Raw genomic sequence first — 24,654 nt, 5'->3', positions numbered from 1 at the left:
TTTTTTTTCTTAAAAAGAAAAAAGAAAAAAAACTAGAGATAGGGTATAGTAGCAGAGCAATGTATCTTCTATGCACAAGGCCTTGGGCTTAGTCCAAAACCAAAACAAAAAAATTAAGGGGCAAAATGGCTCCATTAGTAAACACAGTTGCCATTGTGCCTGATACTTTGAGTCTGAGCCTCAAGATCTACATAGTGGAGAGAAATGAGTCTCACAAGCTATCATCTGATATCCACACACATAATATGGCATGTGTGCACCTGCTTGCACGTGTGTGTGCGTGCACACACACACACACACACACACACACACAAATAAACATAATAGTAAAAACAACAAAATAAAAATAAATGTTTAGCTTTACTAATAAATACACAAAAACAAATATTATAGTTAAGGGAGAGCAATGCCCTTTATCACAAATAGACAAGAGCTCTGTGTTGGTCCATGATAGGAAAATAAAGGCTTTCTCCAAGTTTAGACTCAATGGGACATGTCTGACTTTTTCCAAATAGGTCTGAAGAGTGACAGCAAAGACCAATGCCTGAAAGAGGAAGAGACAATTTGCAAGATTCTTAGAGGTTTTGGAATTGGCATGGACCTGGATAGTCTAATAAAAACAAATAAACAAACTTTGCTTAACCCTAAAATGAGATAAACAGCAGGATGAGATATTGTATAAGAACAGTACAAGAGACAAGGGATCCCAAGTACAGATATCCTGTTTCTTCTGTGCCGATTACTAAGAAGCAGCATCAGGAGATGTGTGGACTTTGTGTGAAGAGCTATTGGCACTCATGGTAGAGCGAGTGGAGTCTTAGGCTTCTGGTACCAGCATTGGTTCTGCCATTCAGCGTTGGTTTGCAGAGGTGTGGGGGGGTTGAGGGGGAGGGTAATTTCAGATAAAGACTGTTAAAGCTGGATGCACTGGTCAGAACCTAACTTGACTCAGCATAAATGACAGTCTAAGCTTGGGAAGGTTCCTGTGAAAGGCTGGGAAGAGATAAGCCTAGTGGCCATCAATTTCCTTTTCAAGCTCAGTTACTATTACAAGGCTACAGAATGTTCTCACTCCAGCTGGAGATCCAATCCAGGCAATGGTGAGGCCAAGAAAAGGCTAGACAGTAGCAGCAACCCACAGGACTGACACTGCTCAGCACCCAGGTGGGAGTAGAGAAGCAGGGGTGTACGTGCTCTCTGTGTATCCATGAAGAATTGCCACAAACACACTGTGTATGTGAAGAATAATATTTGAGGGTTTCTTCTGTTTTTAATCAACAAGACTTGAACTCCCCAGGGAACATCCAGTATCATTTCACGCATTCAATGACTCAGTTTCAGAGTGGACCAAACATTGTGCTACAATCTGAAGTGTTTTTAAACAAAGATAAAAAAAAAAAATCCTTGGTTCAAGACCTCCCAAAATACAGCACTGCTAATTTATAGTGTGAGCTTTGTTGGGAACAAGAGTCTGCTGAACTTAAGAATAACAAGAGCAGTGTTACCCACTTGAGGTTGGGTGGCCAGTCAGAGCTTCCTGGGAAATGACATTTAAGTGGGGCTCTAAGGATGACAAGGAATTGACTTTCTTTTGTAACCTTTCAGCCTTGTACAAATGTCAGGCAGGATGAACTGCTAAGCCTCCTCTTTGGTGGTAACATTGAAGCAAGGCCTTTTAATCCAATGAAATCAGGTGGTTTTAAGGGAAAAATGCTCCAGAGGGGGCTGTGTGGGCTGTACAGAGCTTCAGTTAGCATTGTAAGAAAAGCCTTCAAAGATGAGTGCTCTAGATAAGGGAGGGAGGGGTATGAGAAGGATACCAGACCAGAGCTCACGTTCACAGGCAAGCACCCATGTACACATAAGCACACACACACACAAGCATGTGTGTGTGCACATTAGCATACCCACATATGCAAATACACATATAGTTATCCACAGATACATGTCCACTTCTAAGAGTGGGCCTAAGATAATGTGTTTTGTCACAATCAATTTAGTTACCTCGTTCTGCATGGTCACTGTGGAGAGCTGCACTCCGGGAGAGTTGGCTGTGAAGACGCTCAATTTCTGCATCTTTTAAGGCCACCTGTTCTTGCAGCTGGGCTACCTCAGCCTGAGGGAGCAAGAGAGAATCCCTTCCAGGTCACAGAGACTTCTAGCTCATAACAAAGCACCTCATATCACAGCACAGAGCGCACTGGGCCCCGAGAGACATGAGTGAAGGGCATAGGGCAGGAGTGACAGTGTACCTGCCCTCCCCACCAGGTGGAACCCTAAAGAACAATCTCACTCACCTACCTACCATCACCTTGTTCTCTCTCCTCACTTCCTTATCTGACCAAGCTCTTTCTCTTCCCTGCTCTGTAAAACCCGGGGAAAACTGAGACCAGGGGAGCTGGGGTTACACAGAGTGGGAAGGCTGTCTCTGTTGGACCATTGATTTTGCATGTGGTCTTTCCTCTCCCAAGATAAACATACTCATATGACATTGCAACAATTATATGTAACTCTGTCTTTCCACACACTTGAAAATCATGGAGATCAAATCTCTACTGCTGATTTTGAGGTGAGCCAAGAGTTCCCTCCTTAGATATTCTCCATTTGTGCAGTTAACGCTTTTGCCCAACCTCCAGGCACAGTTGAATACTTACCCAAGTGAATACTACAAGCTTTAGAGTGTGTTTAGTATGTATACTTTTTTGAAGGGAAAACACATAAGCACACTGCACACAAATTCACATGTGCACACACTGACATTGGCACGGGGCAGTTCCCACATCTCCACTATGCCTAAGAGGCTACAATTCACTATATATGGTTATCCATGTTTTCCAGCTCATTAGAAAATCAGAACTCTGTCTGTCTCACTCCAAGAGACCCTTTGGAGTCAAACAAATATAGAATCTCTAATGTCCCAGAGATGTAAAGGAAAAACAGGAGATACAAGGTCAGATTTCCTTACTACAAAGCTCACAATAAAGTCCTGTCCCCCAACTCTGGGCTCTATCCAGAATCACGAGAACCAAGTTTGGGTATTCCATTCAGCTTACTGAGACAGGCAGCCATGGACCACACATCACCTGGGGCTCACGTGTCGATGGACTTATGGATAACAGTGCCAATGGTTTCTGACAAGTTTAGCTGTAGGATTCTCAACCCAAATGCACTGCATTTTCACAAGGGTCAGGATATTATCTGGAGATAACCTCTCAGCTTTTCTTGCATGCCTTCTTGCCTGTGGTTCTTTACTGTGGACAGGGTGGTCCGTTAGGAATCCAATGTTGATGCTTATCTGCTGGCCTCACAGACTTCAGTGAATTGGGCCTACTGAGACAGAGTGCAGCACCTGGCACTCAGGAGTCTCTTCCTGAGACCAGCCTCTGTATGCGGTCACTGATGTACTATGGATCCTGTCTTAGTTTCTTTTATATTTCATGTGGTCCATGATCAAGGCAACTTAAAGAAGAAAGTTTATTGGGGGCATACAGTTTCAAAGGCTGACTCATGACCATGACAGTAGAAAACATGGTAGCAGGCAAGGCAGGCAGGCATGGCGCTGAAGCAGTGGCTGGGAGTTTTTATCTTATCTATGAGACAAAGAAAGCTAACAAGGAATGACGTGGACTTTCAAAACCTTAAACCTGACTCCCATAACACATCTCTTCCAATAAGACCATACCTTCTAATCCTTCCCCAACAATTCCTCCAACTAGGGAACAAGTATTCAAAATATGAGCGTATGCCACAAATCCCACAGAACAAGCAACTTGACTCAACCTTTACTCTGGAATGGCTATAAACAGGAGAACACTACAGGTTGCCTGCTTTCCTTAGAAGGTTATCTGACCCATAGATAGCTGGGAAGCTCTATCCAGAACCATGAAAGCAATAACTATCTCAGCCATTAAACCAGCCATAAAAACCAGCGCTCTGCTGCCAGAGACTCTGAATTCCCTGGGGGCAGCAAAGGAAGTCTACATCCCTAAAGGGCTATCTTATTAAACTCAAAGGACAAACTCCTGTGCTTGCACTGAAGATGAGCCTTTAGTGACAGAGGAGGCTTAGAGAGAATACTGAACAGCTTACAAACACAGGGAGGATTTCAGGTGGAGAAACAGCCACTGCAGGAAGAGGAGAGAAAGCACAGAAACAGGAGACTCAGGCCTGAACCTCACCCTAGCCACTTGAAATCTCATGGTTCTTACCATCAAATACAACCACTGCATTATTTTCTGACTTAAAAGAGGAAAGTGTGCAAAGGGCTGGGTGGGTGCTGGCAGGAGGTGCTCCACACCTGGGAATCATTAAAGATTCCTCAGCCGGCACCTCACAGGTCCACATGCCAAGGCAGAGAGCCTGGGTGAATTAAAAGGAAAAGAGTTCCTTGGTTTTATAACAAAAGGTGGCACGTGCAACTTCAAAGGTTTTACCAGGGCTGGACTTGCAAGGGTGAGGACTGCAGTGGAAAGTTTTGAGCTCTTGGAGAAACAAGGCTTTTAGAAGTGGTGACACCAAAGACCAGCACACAGGGCTGTCTGTGCGCAGACAACAGCCCGTCGCCAGGCTGGGCCTGACTGGCAGTGAGTGTGGGAGAGTTATTCAACTTCTGAGGCCTCCATTGTATCATCTGTGAAACGGTTAAGTGTGTTTTTTATATTTATAAATGAGAATATGATTATACAAATACTAACCAAAATTTAGTATTTATAAAATAAATACTAAATAAAAGGGCATTTTTATTATCTTAAGAAATAATAAATATTTAAATGGGAAAAAATATAATATACATTATAAGTTGTCAGCACCAGGAACTGAGGAAGAAATGGAGAAAGGAACGGAGAGAAATGAGATAGAAGGGAAAAGAGGAAGGCAGACCATAGAGAAAAATACCTGGGAGAAAGGAAATACTAACAATGGCTGTCGTGGCTGGGTGATCTGGGCAGTTTTTATTTTCTTTCTTTTAAAAATACTTTAAAAAATTATTTTATGTGTACTGCTGTTTTGTCTGCACTGTGTATTTATGTACCACATGAAGGCAGTGAGAGCAGAAGCCTGAAGACGTTCTGTATCTCCTAGAACTAAAGTCACAGACGGCAGGGGCCGCTATGTGGGTTCTGGGAATTGAACCCGAGTATTGGGGGAGAGTAGCTGGTGCTCTTTAACTGCTGAGCCATCTCTCCAATTCTTTATTTTTGAGACAGGGTCTCACTGAGTACCTCTAGCTGGCCTGGATCTTACTATGTAGACCTCAAATTCACAGAGATCTGCCTGCCTCTGACTGCTGAGTGCTGTGATTAAAGGTGTGTGCCACTACATATAGCCCTCATTTAATTTCTATTTTATTGTCCAAAATTTTTTACAATGAGCATTATGTTTTAATAATTAGCAATTAACTTTAGGAAAAAAGACACAAACAAACACAATATTTCTAATCAAAAGTATGTGTTGTGTTGTGTGCTAGACAGAGAGAGAGAGAAAGAGAGAGAGAACACATGTGCACGTGTTTGTGTGTAGACTATAGGAGGGGTTCAGTTATTCCTCAAGACATGCCCACCTTATTTGAAATACAATATCCCACTGGGATCTGGGGTTCACCAATTAGATTAAGCTGGCTAGACAGTGACCCCCCCCTGGGATCTACCTGCCTCCACACCCCCAGTGATGCAGTCACAGTCATGAGAGTTCCCACGCCTAACTTTTTACATGGTACTGGAGACTGAATTAGGGTCCTCAGGCTTGCTTGACAAGCCCTTTATTGACCAAACTGAACCATCTTCTCAGCCCTCAAAAGCATTGTTTTTAAAAACTCAGACACAAACTGAATACTAGAACGGCCACATGCATCACGAGGTGTCAGCTGTGGATGGTTCTACAGAGAAAAGCAGATGTGTTTTCTCCAATAGGGGCAGCAGCCCAGGCTTCCTCTAGAAAAAACTCTATCTAGGGTGGCTAAAGAGTTTCCTTCCTCCTTCTAATGCCCAGGGGGCACAGTACAATGATGTGATACAGGCACACAATGTGTAGCCAGCAAATCAGGGGGATACGAATGTCCGTCTGCTCTAATGGTCAACGGTGTTGGGAGTTTTTATGCTTGTCTATTCATTTTGAAATGTATTATATGTTTTCCAAACAATAGATTCACAGGCTGACAATTGGCTCAGCAGGTAAATGTTCTTGCCATCCAAACTTAATAACCCAAGACAGCCCCCTCCCCAAGTCATCCTGACCTCCACAGGGAGCCTAACCACATGCATGCTCACTGTCTCTTCTGTCCTCCCTCTCTTACACACACACACACACACTAAAAACAGCATAATTATGTTTTAATGTGATGTCTTCTATTGTTCACTTGACAACTAATTTGACATTTGAAAGATATAATATGCAGACAAAAAAATAATTAAATCATTTTTTGTGTTTGTTTTTGCTGTTGCTGTTCTCTCTTGAGACAGAAGCATGCTATGTAGGCCATGCCGGCCTAGAACCACTGTGCAGTCCCAGATAGCCTCCAACTCCAAGTGCTCCTCCGCATTCCCCCAGTGCTGGGATGACAGGTACCTCCCCACACCCAGCTGAGCCACTCCCACATCCACTCCGTCAGCCCCTGCAGTTCAACTAGGGAGAACTAAACAAGAATGGGAGAAATTATCTCATTAATTCTTGGCGTCCATTACACAGCAAACTCCCCAATTCAGTAAAAAGGCTTTGACTGAAATAAATAAATAAACCAAAGACTTTATCATTTTAGCAAAGCACTCTTTTCTTAAACTAAAGCACGATTACAGTTTTCTAACTTTTTTTTTTTTTTTTTTTTTTTTTTAGAAAACTGAGTATAATCAGGACTGCTATCACTGATCTGGCAGCCCACTAATGCAGTCACCTAGAAACCTTCTTGATTAAGTCAGCAAGGGACCCCAGGACACGGCCGTGGAAGAAGCGATGGCTGGGGTGCCACGGCAGCTCATACTTCAGTGCACAGGCTCTCAGGAGGAAACTTCCTACAACACGTCTCCCTGCTGCAATCTGGGCACGACTGTGTGGGGCTGGGTTGCACTTCTACACCTTTTGAGGTCCTCGGGGACATCACACTGCCTTTTACCTTAGTGGCCTTCAGCTCCCACTCATACTGGTTCCGTTCATTCTCCAGCTCTTCCACTTTGATTTTGAGGTGCTTGAGCTCCTGCAGTAACTCCTGGAGAGGAGAAGGAAGGTGACAGGGCTGTGACACACCAAGAGAATAACAGATAAAGTCTCCAAACTGGACAAGTCTCATGCAGAGGGAGGCGGAGCAGCAGCAGCTGCAGCAGGCTCCACGACTGCAGCTTTGAACTTTAAACATGGTCTGTGGTCTAGAAAAGGCCACGTGGTCATTTAAAATGAAGGCCAGGGAGTTCCAGACATAAGAAAGAAAAAACTGCTTGTGTGTGTGTGTGTGTGTGTGTGTGTGTACATGTGCATCTGTGTGTTCATAAATATGTAAGCCAGAGGACAACCTTGAGTATATACCTCAGCCACTGTCTTTTTTTTTTTTAAGAGGAGGTCCCTGCTGGCTGGTAAACCCCAGGGATCCACCTGTCTCTACCCCCCAGTGCCAAGGCTGCAAACATTTGTATGTTTGTTTGTTTGTTTAAACATGGGTTATGGGGATGAAACTCAGATCCAAGCTCATCACTTTACCAACTGGGCTGCCTTCCCACCCAAATCTCAAAATTACCCTCTTGTTCTTATGTTCTGTCATTCCTTTCTCTGACCCCTGAACCCCCATGCCTAGCTCATGCACAGGTGTGTCACAAGCTGGCAGGACAAGCTTGCCAGTGGGAGAAACGGAAATGCTGAATGGAAGCAACTTCCCTGACACTGCAGAGAGAGGAGCATTTTTCTGCACTGACGGTGAGTAGGGAACCCAGAGGAGGGAATCGGCAACTCTCTAAGTATCACAGCCAGTAAGATTCGGAAACGAACACTAAGTGCCAAGTGCAGATACCACTGTGAGCGACCTGTTCAGATGAGGAGGTTAAACAGGAAGAACCAGGGAAGGCATGCTGAGAGGAGCCAAGACAAGAGGCGTCCGTGAAACTGCCCTTGTGGTGCAGCAGAGATTAGATGTCAGCAGGTACTAGAGATGAGACTGGGGAGCTACAATGGCATTGGGCTCAGCAAATCAGCTCTCTCAGAGTGATGTTGCCTGGACAGGAAGTCAGTGAAGCTTCCTGAATGGGAACGGATACCTAAATACATAGTAATGGAACAGGAATTCATGCTTGTATTTAGACCCCTGGCTAAAATTTCCTCAGTAAAGGGGGCAACACTCAGCATTGTTATCTTTGCAGGTTTGTTTCCTTCTTGTGAGATAGGGTCTCACAGCCCAGGCTGGCCTGGAGCTCATTGTGTAGCATAGCTTGGCCTCAAATTTGCAATTCTACTTTCGCCTTCCACACTGAAGATAACAGTATGTACTACCAGTGTGCTCTGCCAATGTCTTGAACCAAAATTTACTTAATGGACAATCATTTCAGGTAACAACTATCTCCTATCAGAAGAACTGGTGTAATAGGAGGCCGCTTGTTTGTTTCCTGGTTGCCCAGCAGGTCAGACCCTAAATAATCACACAGAAACCACACCATCTGTACTATTGTTTGACAATAGCCTAAAGCACCTATTTGTGTAGTAGGAGGCCATTTGTTTGTTCCCAGCTGTTCAGCCCCGAAATGACCACACAGACACTATATTAATTAAATCACTGCTTGGCCTATTAGCTCTAGCTTCTTATTGGCTACCTCTTACATCTTAATTTAACCCATTTCTATTAATCTGTGTATCGCCACGTCCCTGTGGCTTACTGGGTAAAGTTCCAGCATCTGTCTCCGACCGGACTACATGGCTTCTCCTTTACTCTGCCTTCTTTCTTCCAGTATTCAGTTTGGTATCCCCCCGCCTAGCTAAGGTCTGCCTTGCTACAGGTCCAAAAGCAGTTTCTTTATAAACTAATGGCATTCACGGCATAGGAAGGGGAATCCCACATCTAATTGGCATAAAGATCATTAACTCCACTTGGGTCCAAGCTTTATTCATGTCATCATAACCAAGAATATTATGTCTCATTTCCCTCTCAACATTCCACCATGACTCCGGTCTAGCAGGGAGTGTGGACAGCCCGAGTCTCTTCAAAGGGTTATGCTTTGTGACCTTGACCCTGTGGAAAACACTGAGTGCTGACCACCCAGGGGAACAATGGCAGTGGGACACCACTCTGATCACGGCACTCCCTGCTTCCCAAAGCTTCTAAACTTCAATCCTGGCCAGCCTGTCCTGTCCCAGATAGGCTCTAACGTGTCACACTGGAGAACTGCAACAGGCTCTAACGTGTCACACTGGAGAATTGCAACTCCTCTTCCGTCCTACACCTCTACACACAGCGTCCTTCTAACTGTCCACCATGGAAACCCCCACCTTGACCTCCACATGGCCTCAGACCCCTCTGCAGGATTCTCTGGTGTTTCCCACAAATCCCCAATAAGGTTTATCTGTAGGGTTGCTAATAGCCAGTTCTGTTCTCTTCTGTGACGTCTGGGGAAGTCTTTGTTAGCTGCTTACCCAGCAGGTCCTGGCACATAGCTGTTGACAAATGAGTAACTGATATTCAAGTCATTATTTAATTGGCTTAGGTGTCTTTGCATTCTGAGATAATCAACCATGAAGTAACACTGCTTCCACCTGAATCTTTTAAGATGATTTATTAAGAATGACTTAAAGCTGGGGTGAGTCTTTCTAGATACAACTTGAGAAAAAAAATTCTCCAAGCTAAGGTGACTATGCCCTTGATTTTCATCAGTGGCTTTGAGACCTTTGGCTGTCTATTCAGGCTTGCCAGAGATTCATCTTCTAGTAATGTTGCTGGGCCTCCTGAGCTGTCCGAGCGTCCAGCTCAGGACAGGGGGTAGGAAGAGTCTTGTCTGTTTTGCTCCTGTCTTAGTGGAGCTGCTCAATCTGCTGTGAGAGGGCACCATGCCCAAAGGGGACAGAATCAGGAGGACACAAGCTACTGCTCGCTGGGTTCTTGTGAGTTCTTTGACATATGGCCCCCAAAGTCACAAACTCGCTATACTGTGATTATTATGCATGCATTATTTTTCTTGGAAATTCAGGTGATGAGTTAAGTGTTTACAACAAATGAAAGCTCAGTATTTTTGAGGTGGGGCTAAACTTCTCCAAACATATATCTGAAATGATTTTTTTGACATGCCATTTTTTTTATTAAAGAGAATCACACAATGAAGCTTCATTTAAACACCCAGTCCTAGAAGAGGGATAAGCGTCTGGATCACACACTGGGATAGGAGAATCTCCCACCGCCCAGAGCCTGTGGTGCACCTCCATCCTATTCCCAAAGTGGGGAATGTGACCTTCTGAGGGCTATTCTCACCTGCTCAAACTTTGCCTGATTATGGTCCTGGAGCCCCCACCTCATGTCAACAGAGGCTTGAATAAGGCCAAGTTCTGCCCTGAGGTAACAGCAGATCCATGCGAAGCCACTGCACACCACTCTGGTTAGGAGAAACACCAGCCTCCACCAGGGAGATATCACACACAGACATGCTCTGGTATACTTAAGTATGGCTCCTACAGGTGACCCCTCCCAGGGGGCACAGTCCTGGCTGCAGGGCTGGGGCTTGGCCTCATGGTCATCGGCCACCACCTCCTCAGGGTGGTCCCTAGCGAGTAACAGGCGCTCTTGAATCTGCCTGTGGATGTCCAGCTGTAGCCTACACATCTGTTCCTGTAGCTCATTGATCACATTCAGAACTGACTGCGGGAAGGAAGAGAAAAGAGAGAGAAGCACACAAGGTCAGTCACCTTCAGATTCAGACCTCCCTGGAGAGCAGATGAGAAGGAAAGGAAGTTTGCAGAGGGTGAGCATGATGGGGAAGGGTGACCCCGGGTCCATGGCCAGGCCCCTCTCCGATAAACAAAAAATATTTCATTTTTCCCTCCTGAGTCCTGCACCATCCTTGGACCTGTCTTGAAGTTTGACATCTACTTTTTGCCATACTGGATGGCCATTCTTCTAAGTCAACAACCAAGGCACAGAGAGTTTGGCAGATCCCTTCATCCAAGCAGAAGCAGCAGCAAAGGTAGATGACACAGAGCCCAGGCACACTCTCTCCACACCTACAGCCATGCTACACTCGCCAACACCCATCCACACGTCCAGTCATGCCAACACCTGCGACAGGTTTGTGTGTAATGCTGCACCCCCAACTCTAACCCCATCCAGATGTTAATCCGCTTGTTTGAACATCCAGCCTATATTCCTCCATCCTGTCAAATGGTGTCCCGAGCAATGTTTTTGTACCAGTGCACTGGAACATTTCCAGCCAATCAATGAGTTAAATCTGATGAAACTTATACCTTAATGTATATGCATGCATCAGTATGGGTGTGTGTGTGTGTGGGCATGCATGCGTGAGTACGCGAGTGTTGAGGCCAAGATGCATGAATCAAAGTCAGCAGACAACTCAGAGGAATTGGTTCTCTCCTTGCACCTCGTGGCAGACTGGCATTGGCAGTAGTGGGCAGCCTCACCCACTGAGGAACCCCACTGAGGAGACTTCCTTCCTACTTCATTTTCAAGGTTCTCACATCCCTCAGAGGTTTGGCTCTAATCTTTTTCTCCCAGTTTTAAAATTAAGATGAGAATGTTTTGTTTCCAGATTTCCTGAACTCACTTTTCCTGATTCCTCAAAGCTCACATACAGTGACAGGGCTTCAGCTCCGTGGCACAGCGCTTACCTAGCACATGCATGCGCAAGGTCCAGGCTTAGCTCCCTAGCACACACAGCAACCTAAAAAAATTATTTTTTGCTAATATTAAAAAATATTGAGCCACATCTGGAGCTGGGGAGATAGCTCCATCAGGAGGGCCTGAATTTGATGGTCACAATTTACAAAGAAAAAGACAGAAGAAACAAAATAAACAACAAAAGCCTCCCCGGAAGCATGCAGTGTGGAACTGCAGTTCTTTGCACCTATTATAGGCAGGGTGAGAAACGAGCGCACTTTTTTTGTTCCTCTTATTAAAAAGATACCTTTCTTTTAAAAGGCTATTGTTCTTAGCATTGTTTGGAGTTTGCCCTTCCTCATATGGGTCACACAGGTGCACCTCTGTCCTTAGTAAACGCTCTTCCCATCTCTGGTGCTGGTCCTACTAAGCCCTTCCCTCTTACTGACACTGCACGCAGTCAGAACCTATTTCTCAGCAGTTCAGGATGGTTCAGTAGTCTCCTCTCTAGAGTACCCAGCTACTCAGAGCACGGCCTGTGCTTAGCTTTGTCCTCCTTCGGGTTCATGAATTTCTGGCTAACAGGTACTCTCATACCCCTACTATTTTACAGTATTAGTCAGGCTCCCCTCTGTTTTCCAAAACTGAAGCCAAGTCAGTTTCCCCAGTTTTGTTCCCTGGTCTCTGAGTAAGAAAAGTGAGAAAAACCATTAAACCTATTTGATGCATATCAGCTTTGACTGTGGACTTTACAGATCCAGAAAGACAGGCGGTGGCAGCACACACCTTTAATCCCAGCACTCGGGAGGCAGAGGCAGGCAGAACTCTGTGAGTTCAAGGCCAGCCTGGTATGTAAGAGCTAGTTCAAGGATAGGTTCCAAAGCCACAGAGAAACCCTCTCTCAGAAAACTAAAAAAAATCAGACAGCGTCTGCTCCCTTCCATCTACTTCCGTTCTTATCTGTATCAGGCAGCGTGCAGATGTAGGTCAGAGGTTGGGTGCACACCTGTTTTCCTCCCTCTGCCTCAGCAGGACCATGTGGTATACTTCAGGTCTGCTGGCCCACTTCCCTAACCAAGCACTGTGGTTGTTTTTGTGTCTCAGTCCTTGGACCTGGCGCTGAAACTTAATACTCTAACTCCAGGGCTGGCCATCTCCTCTTGTCCCCAGTCTTTTTCTCTCCTATAGGGCAGAGCCTTTGGCAGCACTGCTGCATCCTTGGGCTACCATTCAGGAAGTGCAGGTGACATTTATGAGGCTGTAACTGCTACTGTGTGTTGTCATCTCAGCTGACTCTGTATTCACCCTGCTTTGCCAAATATCCACCCCCTTTCCAGGGCTCTTGCTCTCTTCAGCTATCGAACACCTCCCCAATTCATCATTTACCCTACCCCCTTCTTACCTGAAAAACCTGCTCACAATTCTCCTTACTTCTTTCCCTCTCTCCCTTCACGCTCCGTTGAACAGTGGCCTGACCCTCTCCTAGCATGCACTGCCGATGCGTGTACAACCTCTATGTTCTATAGAGCGAGAGGGAGGTTTGGAAACAGGTCAGAATTTCATGCACAGGTGCCCTGACTCCTCTGTTCCATTGTGAGTACCTCACATTTGTATAAGATTACTGACTACAGTATCATACGGAACAGCAAAAGCTTGGAAACCATTTAAACGTCCACCAAAAAGAACTTGGTTAACTGCATTGGGCATAGTCAGATGTTAGAAACTATGCAAACATAAATACAAGCGAGGAAAGGTTTGTTGTTTTCTATCCTTGCCATGGAAAGAAGTGTAGGAGCATTCTGTTTTTTAAAAAAAAGGATGAAAATAAAGGAAGCAGAGTATACGTGTGCATGTGGTGTGTGTGTGTGTGTGTGTCTGTGTGCACATGGTTTGTCTGTATGTACATGTGGGGGGGTTGTGTGCATGTGGTGTGTGTGTCTGTGTGCATGCATCCGGTATGTCCATCTGTCCACATGTCACTTGTCCTTGCATAAAATTACTCTGGAAGAACGCAAAACAAACTGATAGCACAGAACGTGTCTGCTGGTTGAGGACAGACAGGTGTTATGGGAGCTTTTATTATCCTTATGAACTTTTGATTTTTTAGCAGTTTCTTTCAAAAACATGAAAACATAAATTTATAAAAACAAAACCAAAATATTAAAATTCTCCTCATCAGGCCAGTTCAGCTCTGAGCAGATACATTCTTCCCTGTACTTGTTCTGTGGTCCAAATCCATCATTCTGGTTGCTCTAGTTCAGAAATCAGAATTTCTCCCTTCTCAGGTACAGAGCACAGGAAGAAAACAGTATGTTGTAAGGCACTGTGTGTTCTGCAAGAAAATCCTGAAAATTATTTCTAGTTCTCAGTCAGTTGGGATAACCTCACTTTCTGGAATCCATAGCCTGGACCTCTGTTCTCCTCTAACTAGACTCTGACAACTGCTCAAACCCACAGTGCCCTCCTATGACCCTAGTGCCGAGCGACTCAGACTCCCTTCTAGAGGATCCTTCTCATCAATGTGTGTTTAAAATGCTTTTGCTCTGGGGCACCACAAAGAGGTTTTCTTTTGTCTCTGAAACTTTGTGTTCCATCATCCCAATACTGGTATTTACTTCTCTTGTCAGTCACTCTACTATGATCCTGCCTTTCAGAAGTAAATCTATTCAGTCTTGGGTAGCTTGAAATGACCCGGGAATATGGTAAAAGGCTAATGAAGAAGACTAAAGCAAACATCTGTATTCGCCCACATCTCAGATGGGCCGCTGCCAACCTAGTCCTTGGAAAGGTTGGACATCAGGAAACCAGAACTTCCAAACCCCCAGGTATAACAGACTGGCTACCAGTAACCATCTGTACAATGCAAGGACAAGCAGCAGGGTGCTGATTGAAGCCACATGACTTCAGGGTAGGATCAGAACCATGTGTGTTCTGTTCTGAAGAACTGACCCTATTTTCACGGAATCACTGAATCCGAGGATAATGTCCTAACTGCATGAAGGAAGTGTTGCGGCTTGAATTTGAAATGCCTGAGGAAGGATCATCTGTTAAAGGTTTTGTTGATGTGATTGGGGGGAAGTGACTTGATCATGAGAGCTATGACTTCATCAATAGATTAACCTTTGATGGGTTCATAATTTCATGGTTAGAGTGGGAAGTCATAGGAAGTGGGGCCAGGTTAGAGAAAGTGTATTAATGGAGGCATGTATCTTGCTCCAGCCCCTTCCTGTTTCTCTCTGCTTCTTAGCTGTCATAGCCTGAACAACCTTCTCGGTCACATGTCCCTATTGCTGTGGTCTTCTGCCTCACTGCAGCGAAACCAGCCTGGAACTCCTGAAACCCTGAGTCAATAAATCTGTCTCCTTCAAGTTTATTTTCTTTTGCACAGCATATTACTAGATCTTACGTGTGAAAGACCACAACCGCCCTCCCCCCCAGACTCATGTAGTTACATACTTCATGTCTATATGGTGGCACCATCTTAGAGGCTTTGGAATATTTAGGAGGTGAAATCTACATGGAGGAAGCACTTTACTTAGGACCGAACCAAGCCCTGGTTCTAATCAGAGCTCTCTCTGTTTCCTGATCTAATGATATATCACAAGCCATGCCTCAAGCACCTTCTACCATGGATGAAGTCCCATTTACTATGCTTTCCTTACAATGACACACTGTATCACATAAACTTTGAGTTCAAAGATAAATAATATGCCGTTTTTACAGTGGTCCATACCTTTAATCCCAGCACTCGGGTGGCAGAAGCAGGCCCACTTCTGAGTTCCAGACTAGTCTGGTCCACAGTGAGTTCTAGGACAGTCAGGGCAACACAGAGAAACACTGACTAAAAAAACCAAATAATAAAATAATGATGATGATGGTGATAAACAATTTTTCCTTCCTTCTTGCTTCTGTCAGGGATTCTATCACAGCAGCAAGAGAAGTGTCTACACAGTGACAAAGCTGTCAGAAATGGACTTCCCTTCCGGCTATCTCAGAACGGAAAACAAAATCTGACCTTTTCTAAACCACACTCAGCCTTGGGCACAAGCAGTCACTGGCAAAAACTGTGCAGGATAGGAATGGAAGAGGCATTCCCTTTTTTATGCGGTTCCAACCACGAGTGACCTGAGCTAGCAAAATGTCTGTCTCCAGCCTCCAGCATTCCCATCACGTGACAGCAGTGAGACTTCAGCGGCACTCTCGGTATTCAGCCACTGGTGGTCCACATAGCTTCCAGCAGAGACTGAGGTCCTGGGCAGACCAGCAGAGTAAGCTCAATTACAATAAGGAGGAATGCATTTCAGATCATGTGGCTGCTCACTGCCTCTCACAGGTTTGAACAGCCTACAAAATTCCTCCACATGGAAACCTAATATTTGTTCTGGCAACTGGGAAGGGCAGTGATCTGGTAGGATGGAGGCCAGGAGCTTGAGAGCTCTGTTGCCTCATGTATGAACAGCCTGCTAGAAAACAACCTCAAACTTGGCTTTAAAAACAATCCCACAAAGAAGCAAGCAAGCAAGCAAGCAGGGAAGTGACTGCTTTAGTGCACAGATCACAGAAGAGGGCATTCATCTCCTTCACGAATCCCCAAGAAGGAACTGAGTTACCTGGCTTTACATTAATTCTGCATTTTCTTCACAGATGAACTGACTCTCACACTCACAGGCGCCAAGTAGTGTCAACCCCTGAGTGCCAGGCCCAATCAGGCATATGAGACTTACAACGACCCTACAACTGTTGCTGGAACAGTTAAGAAAGAATATATGTAGATGTCAGTCTAGCACTACATGGCCATCTTTGCCATGAAGTGGCGAACAGGACTGCCCTAAAATGGGTTTTAGAGGCACAGTGAGATTGCCTGGCTCGAATCACGCTGTGCTCTAACCCTAGACTTCTCAAGTTGTGTCTTCTTTTTTTTTTTTCTCATGGTTTATTTAGGGAGGGGAGGTATGGGTGGAGGGGAGGGGAGGGAAGGGGGAGAAGGAGGGGAGGGAAGGGGGAGGAGGAGAGGAGGGAGGGGGGAGGAGGAGGGAAGGAGATGGAAATTTTTAAATATAAAAAAAATAAACCATGAGAAAAAAAAAATTTCCATCTCCTCCCCTCCTCCTCCCCCTTCCCTCCCCTCCCCTCTAACAACTCCTTCTTCTTCTCCCACAACCCCCTCTCTTTCCCGCTAATGGCTTTAAACTGTGACCATTTTACACCCTTCACAGAGCTCTCTGACTTCTGCCTCTAAGCCCCTAATGTATGCTTATACATCACACACCCTGGGGGCACTGATAACAGGAGACTGGACTGTTTCCCTTCAACAGTGAAGAAACAGGCCTCAGAGATCAGCTTTCAGTCTAGGTGAACTTTGCATCCTGTGAACGATGTGTCCATCTGTCAGTAAGGAATCATAAAAGCTAGCTACTACTGCATGGCCACACTAAGCTAGGGGCTACAGGCGCTATACACAAGTGCTCCTTCAGTCCCAAGAATGACTAAGGAAATAGCAAGGATTACTGCCATCTTATAGAAATAAATAAGCAAAAAAGAATAACTAAAGATTTGGGAACTAAATTAACAGGCAGAAGCTCAAAGCTAGGGAATATCCAAGCATTATTCAAAGTTAGAGATGGGATCCAACAATTGGCACTTTTAATAGGAGCTCCTGTCCATAGCTCACTACAGATCTCTTCCTGCGACCATTACACATCTTACTGAGAAACATGTTCTCAAAAGAAATTCAAGGGCTGGGCAGTGGTGGTGCGCACCCTTAATCCCAGCATTCAGGAGGTAGAGACAGGTGGATCTCCATGAGTTTGAGGCCAGCCTAGTCTACCAAGTGAGTTCTGTAACAGAGAAACCCTGTCTTGGAAAAACCAAGGTAGAGGGGGAAGCAATTCGAGAAACATCCTCTGGCATATTAGAAGTGGCCCAAAAAACCCTACCCACCCCCCCAAAAAACACGGCAGACATCAGTGAAAACAATGTTAGCACTTATCAGAAAGGACCAATTTCCATCTTTTGACTCTTGAAAGAGCTGAATAGTGGAAACTGAATATAAACCAAGAGTTTTCAAAATGCCAAACACCATGAGAGCACTCAACATCTATGATTTCATTGGTCTTTAGCACATTCATTATCGACAGGCATTCAACATCTGTGATTTATTTAGTTAGTCTATAACACATTAATTGTATTTTATAGATAAAGAAATTGAAGTGCATACACACTATATAACTAATTTGTTGAAGTCCAAAGAGTTACTGAGTAGATCAGTCAGTAAACAAGCCAAGGTTTCCCTAAACTTCAAACTACCCCCCTTCCATGTGTCATAATGCCTGGTGTGAACACAGAACATGAAGGTGATTGTTTAAAGGTAAAACGTGCTGCTCCTTGTAAAGAAGGTGTTCTGGGCCTACAATCCTCCAAACTCTTATCTAAAATTGGCTCTGGCAGCCGGGCAGTGGTGGCGCACACCTTTAATCCCAGCACTCGGGAGGCAGAGGCAGGCGGATCTCTGTGAGTTCGAGACCAGCCTGGTCTACAAGAGCTAGTTCCAGGACAGGCTCCAAAGCCACAGAGAAACCCTGTCTCGAAAAACCAAAAAAAAAACAAAAAAAAAAAAAAAAAAATTGGCTCTGGCACACACTAACCAGTCATATATGGAGCCTGAAAAACAAAACAAAACAAGCAAACATTCTTCCAGAGACAGCCTGCATGTGGGCTTCCCCCCCCATGACCCATCAAGAGGAAAGAAAAGCAAAGCACACAAACATGGCGGTGTGGACAATGGAATGTGTGTCTGAAACTGTCCCAGGCCTGCTGGGCGGCTGACTTCCTTCCCGCTGCTGTCCTTACCTTAGCTTTCACAAAAGACGTCTTGTGTCCCTCCTCATGTGCCTGATCCTTCTTCCCTTTCCATCCCTGTCAGCAGTTTGAGGATAGAACCCTAAAGCCAAAACTGAGTGGTTTGGGCATTGCTGAAATGTGCAGCGACAGCAAAACCTGATAACTTGGTATTAAACAGATCATTGTGCCTCTAGTGCATGAATATTCCCGGTACCCAGCGCCTGCTGGGACTGCAGCTGGCCGCAGCCTAGTAGTCTAGTGCAATCCAGGCCCCACCCTCACCCCACCCTGACAGGATGCATCACACTCACCTCTGCTTTTCTCTGTTTCTCCTCTTGTTCTCTTTGCTCTTTCTCCATACCGACCAGCTTGAGCTTCAGCTCAGACACCTCAGTCATCAGATCCAGTTTCTGGGTCTCCAGAGATGTGCGACTTAGCAGTTCCTGTAAGCAAAAATGGATCTCAGCGTCATAAGCCACCATGGCTACAAGGCCTGCTGCAGTTCCATCCATAGCGCATAAGGCAACATCTGCACTGTGTCTTACACTGCCTAGGGGACCACTGAATAGCAGCCATGGTCGGCTAGGAGAGGTTTGGCTGACTCCAGGTCACACGGGGACAGCACAACCCCTGACATCACCCAGCATGCTTTGAAAGACATTTCTCAAAAAACATATTTCTCCATAGTAACCATTATTAATTATTTTCAGAGACTATGAATGGGCACTTTCAAAGGATGGGCATTTCCCATCTCTGTTTTCAAGGCTAAGCAGCAAGCCCTCTCAATCAGAACAAAGGAATATGAACTCATGTTGACAACACAGTTTTTGAAAATAGAAATTTCTAGACCAGCTCCAGGGTACAATCAAACATCAGTCTAGTCTTCTACAAATCTCAGCATAAGACATCATTACACTAAATCCAGAAATGTCAGGGTATAGAGTGGATTCCTGATGAGTGGTTCTGCGAGATGGCTCTTTCCGGAGCTAAACTACTGTGGTATGGAGATGGACGTATTCTCTACTGATTATTTCTATTCCTGCTGTCACTAGAACAGTGGCTGACAACCAAATATTCCACCTCCTGGACACCGAGCCGTCCATAAACACACAGTTATTAAACACAAACAAGAGGAAACAACAAAGGATATAGGCAGGACAGCTGCTGAAGCATTATTAAGGACCAGAAATACTTCCAGCAGTATAAAGTAATGTTTTAAAATCAGCAAATGGTAATATTCAGATGGTCAAAATCCTGGCTCATAGTAGACCCTTGTCTACACAGGTCCTAGCACTGAGCATATGCAAAGAAACCAGAAGAGCATCTGGAAAAGAAACAACCTCCTGCATGACCTGAACACTGCATCATCTCAGACCACAGAATGATGGTCTCTGATTTCATAGGTCTCAAACTGCCCTGCCATCATGAATCACAGAGGAGTTTGACTAGGAACAGACACTTCCCTAACCCCACCCTAAAGGCCACCAGTCCCTGATAAATGTGGCTACAGACTAACTTGACCTGATATCTAGAAGCCCTCTGAGCCAAGGCAACAGGCTCCTCCTGGTCAGCCTGGCTTGAGGCTGGATGACAGGGTAGAGCATTAGAACCATGGGATACTTGGTCAGATGAGATGTCCAAGGTAGTGACAGACTCAGATCTGTTGAGTGCCTGCTTTACAGCAAAGATTGCCGGCTGCTTTTATACACATCCTCTTAACACTCCTTCTCGGGGATTTACTAGTAAATACTGGTATCTGAATTCTATAGATGAGAAAACAGGCCCAGGGAAAGAAAGAAAATCTGCCAAGGACATAATGCTAAATACAAGCAGGGTTAGTTTGTAAGCTATTTGACTTCAGAATTCATTCCCGTTGGAAGTATCATTCTGTTTTCTAAGCTGGGGTGGGAGGTGTGTGCTGTGAAGTAAAGAATTTAAAGAGAAATAACAAAATGTTGAAAAAGGCAGTTAACAAACATTCACTGAGCCCACTTAGACTGGCAGGGTCTCACTGAACACATACAACACAGAACTCTGTTGCTGAGGCCGAGCAGGCTGTAGATCATCTAAAGCAGTTCTTCCCTGGGTGAGAGGACATAACACAATGACGACTTCTGTGGTCTTGAGTATGTGACGTTTGTAAGGTGTTCACAATGCTCCTGCTTATCACTTATTCTCTCCTGTACCCTCTTCCCTCTCGCCATCTCTGTCTTTTGCTACACCTTATTTCTTAATCTCTCCATCCTTGCACCTACATGCCTTGTTCTAAAACCAATTTTAGACAGTCTGCAAAATATGTATTTCCAGTTAAAATTATATCAAGGCTAGAGAAATGGCTCAGCAGATAAAGGACTTGCCATTCAAGTGTGAAGACCTGAGTTCATATCCCTAGAATCTATGTAGTAGGTAGCTGGACATAGCAGCAAATGACTACAATCCCAATGCTACTATGACGAAATGGGATGCAGACAAAGAAGGGTCCACACCTGCTTCCCTACAATACAATACAAGGCATGATACCTATGTCAGAGAAGATGGAAGATAAGAAACAACATCTGAGGTTTTCCTATGACCTCCACATATATGTCATGGTGCATACACACACTCATACCCACACACGCACACACACACTCATACACACACCCACTGTACACACAAAAAAATAAAAGTTAAAAGTAGGAGGAGACATTAAGGCACATTTATAGTTAGCACAAATCTGATATTACTGCAGACAACTGGGGGTGAATCCCAGCATGAAGATATACAAGCTTTCAAGATACCTATGCAAATGGACAAAAGGACTATTCCACAAGGTAGATCCATAAGGACAATTATTCTGGAGTGCTGAGATCTAACAAAAGAGAGTCTTCTGTAGACATCATCTGTTTCTAAACACCTACCAGAGGCCAACACTTAGAATCATGACAATTGCAACACAACTCCTGTGGGCTGCCGCATGATCTTAGATGACAACCACGCACTTCTGTGAAGGGATCAGCATTCCAGACATTGCTCTGGGGAACTTTTAAAAGCAGTATACCGTATCTAAGTCTCCTCTGCTCTCGCCACTGTCAAAGTCCCCTCGTCGTTTAAACTCCCAGGTTGTAATCAGTCACAGCAGCGTTGCAGCTGATGAGGACAGTGCTGTAATTAGTTCCAACAGCCACCCTAATTAGTCATGCTGCTGTTTGAATTGGTCATGCTAACATTCCAAGTGGACATTCCGGTTGGACATGCTCAAGTGTTAATATGAATGCTGAGGCTGTTTAATTGATTACAGTTCGCTGATAATCCCTAGTGCTTCTGCCTCTTTCAAGCCTTTCGTTGATATTCCTGCCTTATCCTTGTTGTGACCAAATTACTGTTCTAGCACATGAACTCAAAAAAGCCAACCCTCAAGTTAACACACTGCGATTCCAGCACATCTGTGTTCACTGCAGCAACGTTCACAGCAGGTACGTCATAGTACCAACATAGGTATCCACTGACTGATGGATGCATAAGAAAATGTGTATGTATGCACGATGGCAATCTTTTCAGTCATAAAGAACAAAGTTATGTCACTTGTAAGAAGCAGAAATAACCATATTAAACAATTAGGTCAGTCACAGAAATAAACATTTTTTTCTCCCAGTTTGAGACCTAGATTTTACATAGCTACATATGTTGTATGTGTACATGATATGACAGACAACTGAAACGGTGTGGAGTAAAAGGGGAGATTACAGAGGCTGCAGCGATAGGAAGGGAGGGCACCAGATATGGGGAGATTCGCTGGACTACAGTATATACTTGTATGAAAAGTTTTGGAAAAACTTGATCATAAAAAGAGACATGAAAGCACAAGTTGATAAGAAAGGGATCAGAAGTGAAACAAGAGAGGGTAATGGGGGAAATATGATCAAATCACATTATATACATGTGTGAAGATACCATAATGAGACTCATTATATACAATGAATATAGACTAATAAAAAAGACCAAAAATCAAAATGGAATTTTTTGTTGTTTTTTGTTTGTTTTTATTTGTTTTATTTTGTTTTTCAAGACAGGGTTTCTCTGTGTAACAGACAGTCCTGGCTGTCCTAAGAGTTACTTTGTACACCAGGCAAGCCTTGAACTCACTGAGATCTGCCTGCCTCTGCCTCCCAAGTGCTGGGATTAAAGGCATGCGCCACCGCTGCCCAGCTATGAAAATAGAATTTTAATGCTAATGGTTGTTGGGGAGGGGGGGTGAGTCAGTCTTCAACAAATTTAAGCCAACCCAGCTCAGTTTCTGTATCTTAAAACCCAGTGATGTCTGTGGCCACTATTAGGAATCAGATTCTCTAAAAACATTAACAGGCATTAGCTATCCTGCAACCTCAATGCTCCTTCCAACACCAACAGCAGTTTTTTCTGACACAGTATATTTCCCTCTCCCCAGACATCTCAAATGAAGAACACTCTGACCCCACCCACCCACCTTACGGAACATCCATCTCCCACCCCAGGCCTGCCTGCAAACCACTGTCTGTTCCCATCGACCTTCCCAAGGCAGCACTCACTGTTCAGTTAGAGCACAGTCTCCCACTCCCCCAGAAGCAAGGCAGTTCCCACTCCCCAGGCATTCATCTTTTCATCAATGGCTGTGCTACCTACATTAGGTGATCTGCGTCTCCTCAGGAGCTTCAGCATCCTTGTGAATGACCGTTCTGGCCTGTATCCGCTTGCAGAACTTCTGTTCAGCTTCACACCGACCTCAGCTCCTGAGGGCTTTGCTTCTCAGCGGCAGGGTAACAGCTAGGTCCTCATCTGCACCCAGAGTATGTTTGCTTTGTCTCCAGAGTCTTCAACTCTTACGTTCTCTTGTCTGACCTTTTTCAGTTATCCCTCTTGCTCCCTCAACCTAGAATTTCTTCTTCTGTGTCCACTGGTTACTTAGTAACTCCATGTTTTCCTGGTCTATCAACTTTCTTTAGCAATATTTGTTCCCCTAGCCACTCTATATTTCGAGGTTTGTCATTTCATCTGTATTTATATCTAGACCAGAAAAATCCTCCCACCAACGCCCCCTGGCCCAGAGCTGACCGCCTTTGTTTCCCAGGGCCCAGATGGAACCAAATCTGTTTATATTTATTTCCACTCCTGATGACCTAAGCATTGCTACTGAAAGTCATTTAAGCATGCCCATCGGTCTCAATACAAACTCCTCCGAATTGATTATAAATTAACTGCCAATACCGCCTGGTAAAACTTTACATATCCCTGGCTGGTTTTTCTCAGTGACTGTTCCAGATCTCCAAGTTTTAGACCCCACAATGTCCTCTAGTCAAATAACCTCTCTTCCTATCTACCAACACAGTAAAAACTGCCATCATTCACTGAACTTACATTCTTTCTTTCAGAGTTTTCCACTATCACCTCATTCATCTCTATTAAATCCCTGTCTTAGTGGGAGCAAACATGCTTGCGTGAGCGCAAACGCATGCATGCTCTCCTTCTCCCTCTCCCTCTCTCTCCCCCCAATCCATTATAAAGCTAACCTGACATGACTGCACCCTGTCATCTTATGTCACGTTCTCCCACTTTCATCAACTATTTTGTACCCCAGAAAGCTGGAAGTGTTTGCATACATCTGTAACCTTAGCACTCAGAGGCTAAGTGAAGGGGAACCCAGACTGGTCTACACTGACCCTGCAGCCCTCCCCTATCCCTGCAAGAGAAAGACTGAGATAGAGACAGAGAGACAGGTACATGTATGTATATATGTATACATAGACATATACACAAATGTAAAGACAGGGGCACAGAGAGAGACACAGACAGAGAGACAGAAACACACAAAGGTAAAGACAGGGTCACAGACACACACACACACACACACACACAAAGAGTTAAAGAGAGACAGAGATGACACAGAGATAGAGACAGAGAAATGGACACATAAGCACAGAAAGGGGGAGGGAACAATGGGGAGAGAGAGAGAGAGAGAGAGAGAGAGAGAGAGAGACTGACACCGAGCACTACTTACTGAATTTTCCCAATTGTAT

The 24,654-nt window shown here is 44.7% G+C and overlaps 1 protein-coding gene across 5 annotated transcripts in view; it reads right to left on the bottom strand.

The window, feature by feature from the left end:
* Positions 1-24,654, bottom strand: part of Ppfibp2 (PPFIA binding protein 2) — a 159,454-nt gene that overhangs the window by 30,377 nt on the left and 104,423 nt on the right. For all 5 annotated transcript variants that reach the window (XM_038322355.1, XM_038322336.1, XM_038322346.1 and 2 more), the window contains 3 exons: positions 18,934-19,065; positions 7,103-7,195; positions 2,005-2,116 (listed from right to left, as the gene is read on the bottom strand). In XM_038322355.1, coding sequence (XP_038178283.1) covers positions 2,005-2,116; positions 7,103-7,195; positions 18,934-19,065 — 337 coding nt within the window. The remainder of the gene's footprint in view (positions 1-2,004; positions 2,117-7,102; positions 7,196-18,933; positions 19,066-24,654) is intronic.

Source organism: Arvicola amphibius, chromosome 1 (genome assembly GCF_903992535.2).
Source record: "Arvicola amphibius chromosome 1, mArvAmp1.2, whole genome shotgun sequence".
Taxonomy (NCBI): Eukaryota; Metazoa; Chordata; class Mammalia; order Rodentia; family Cricetidae; genus Arvicola; species Arvicola amphibius.
Note: the sequence above shows the minus strand (reverse complement) of the source record. Positions and strands in the feature narration are given on the sequence as shown.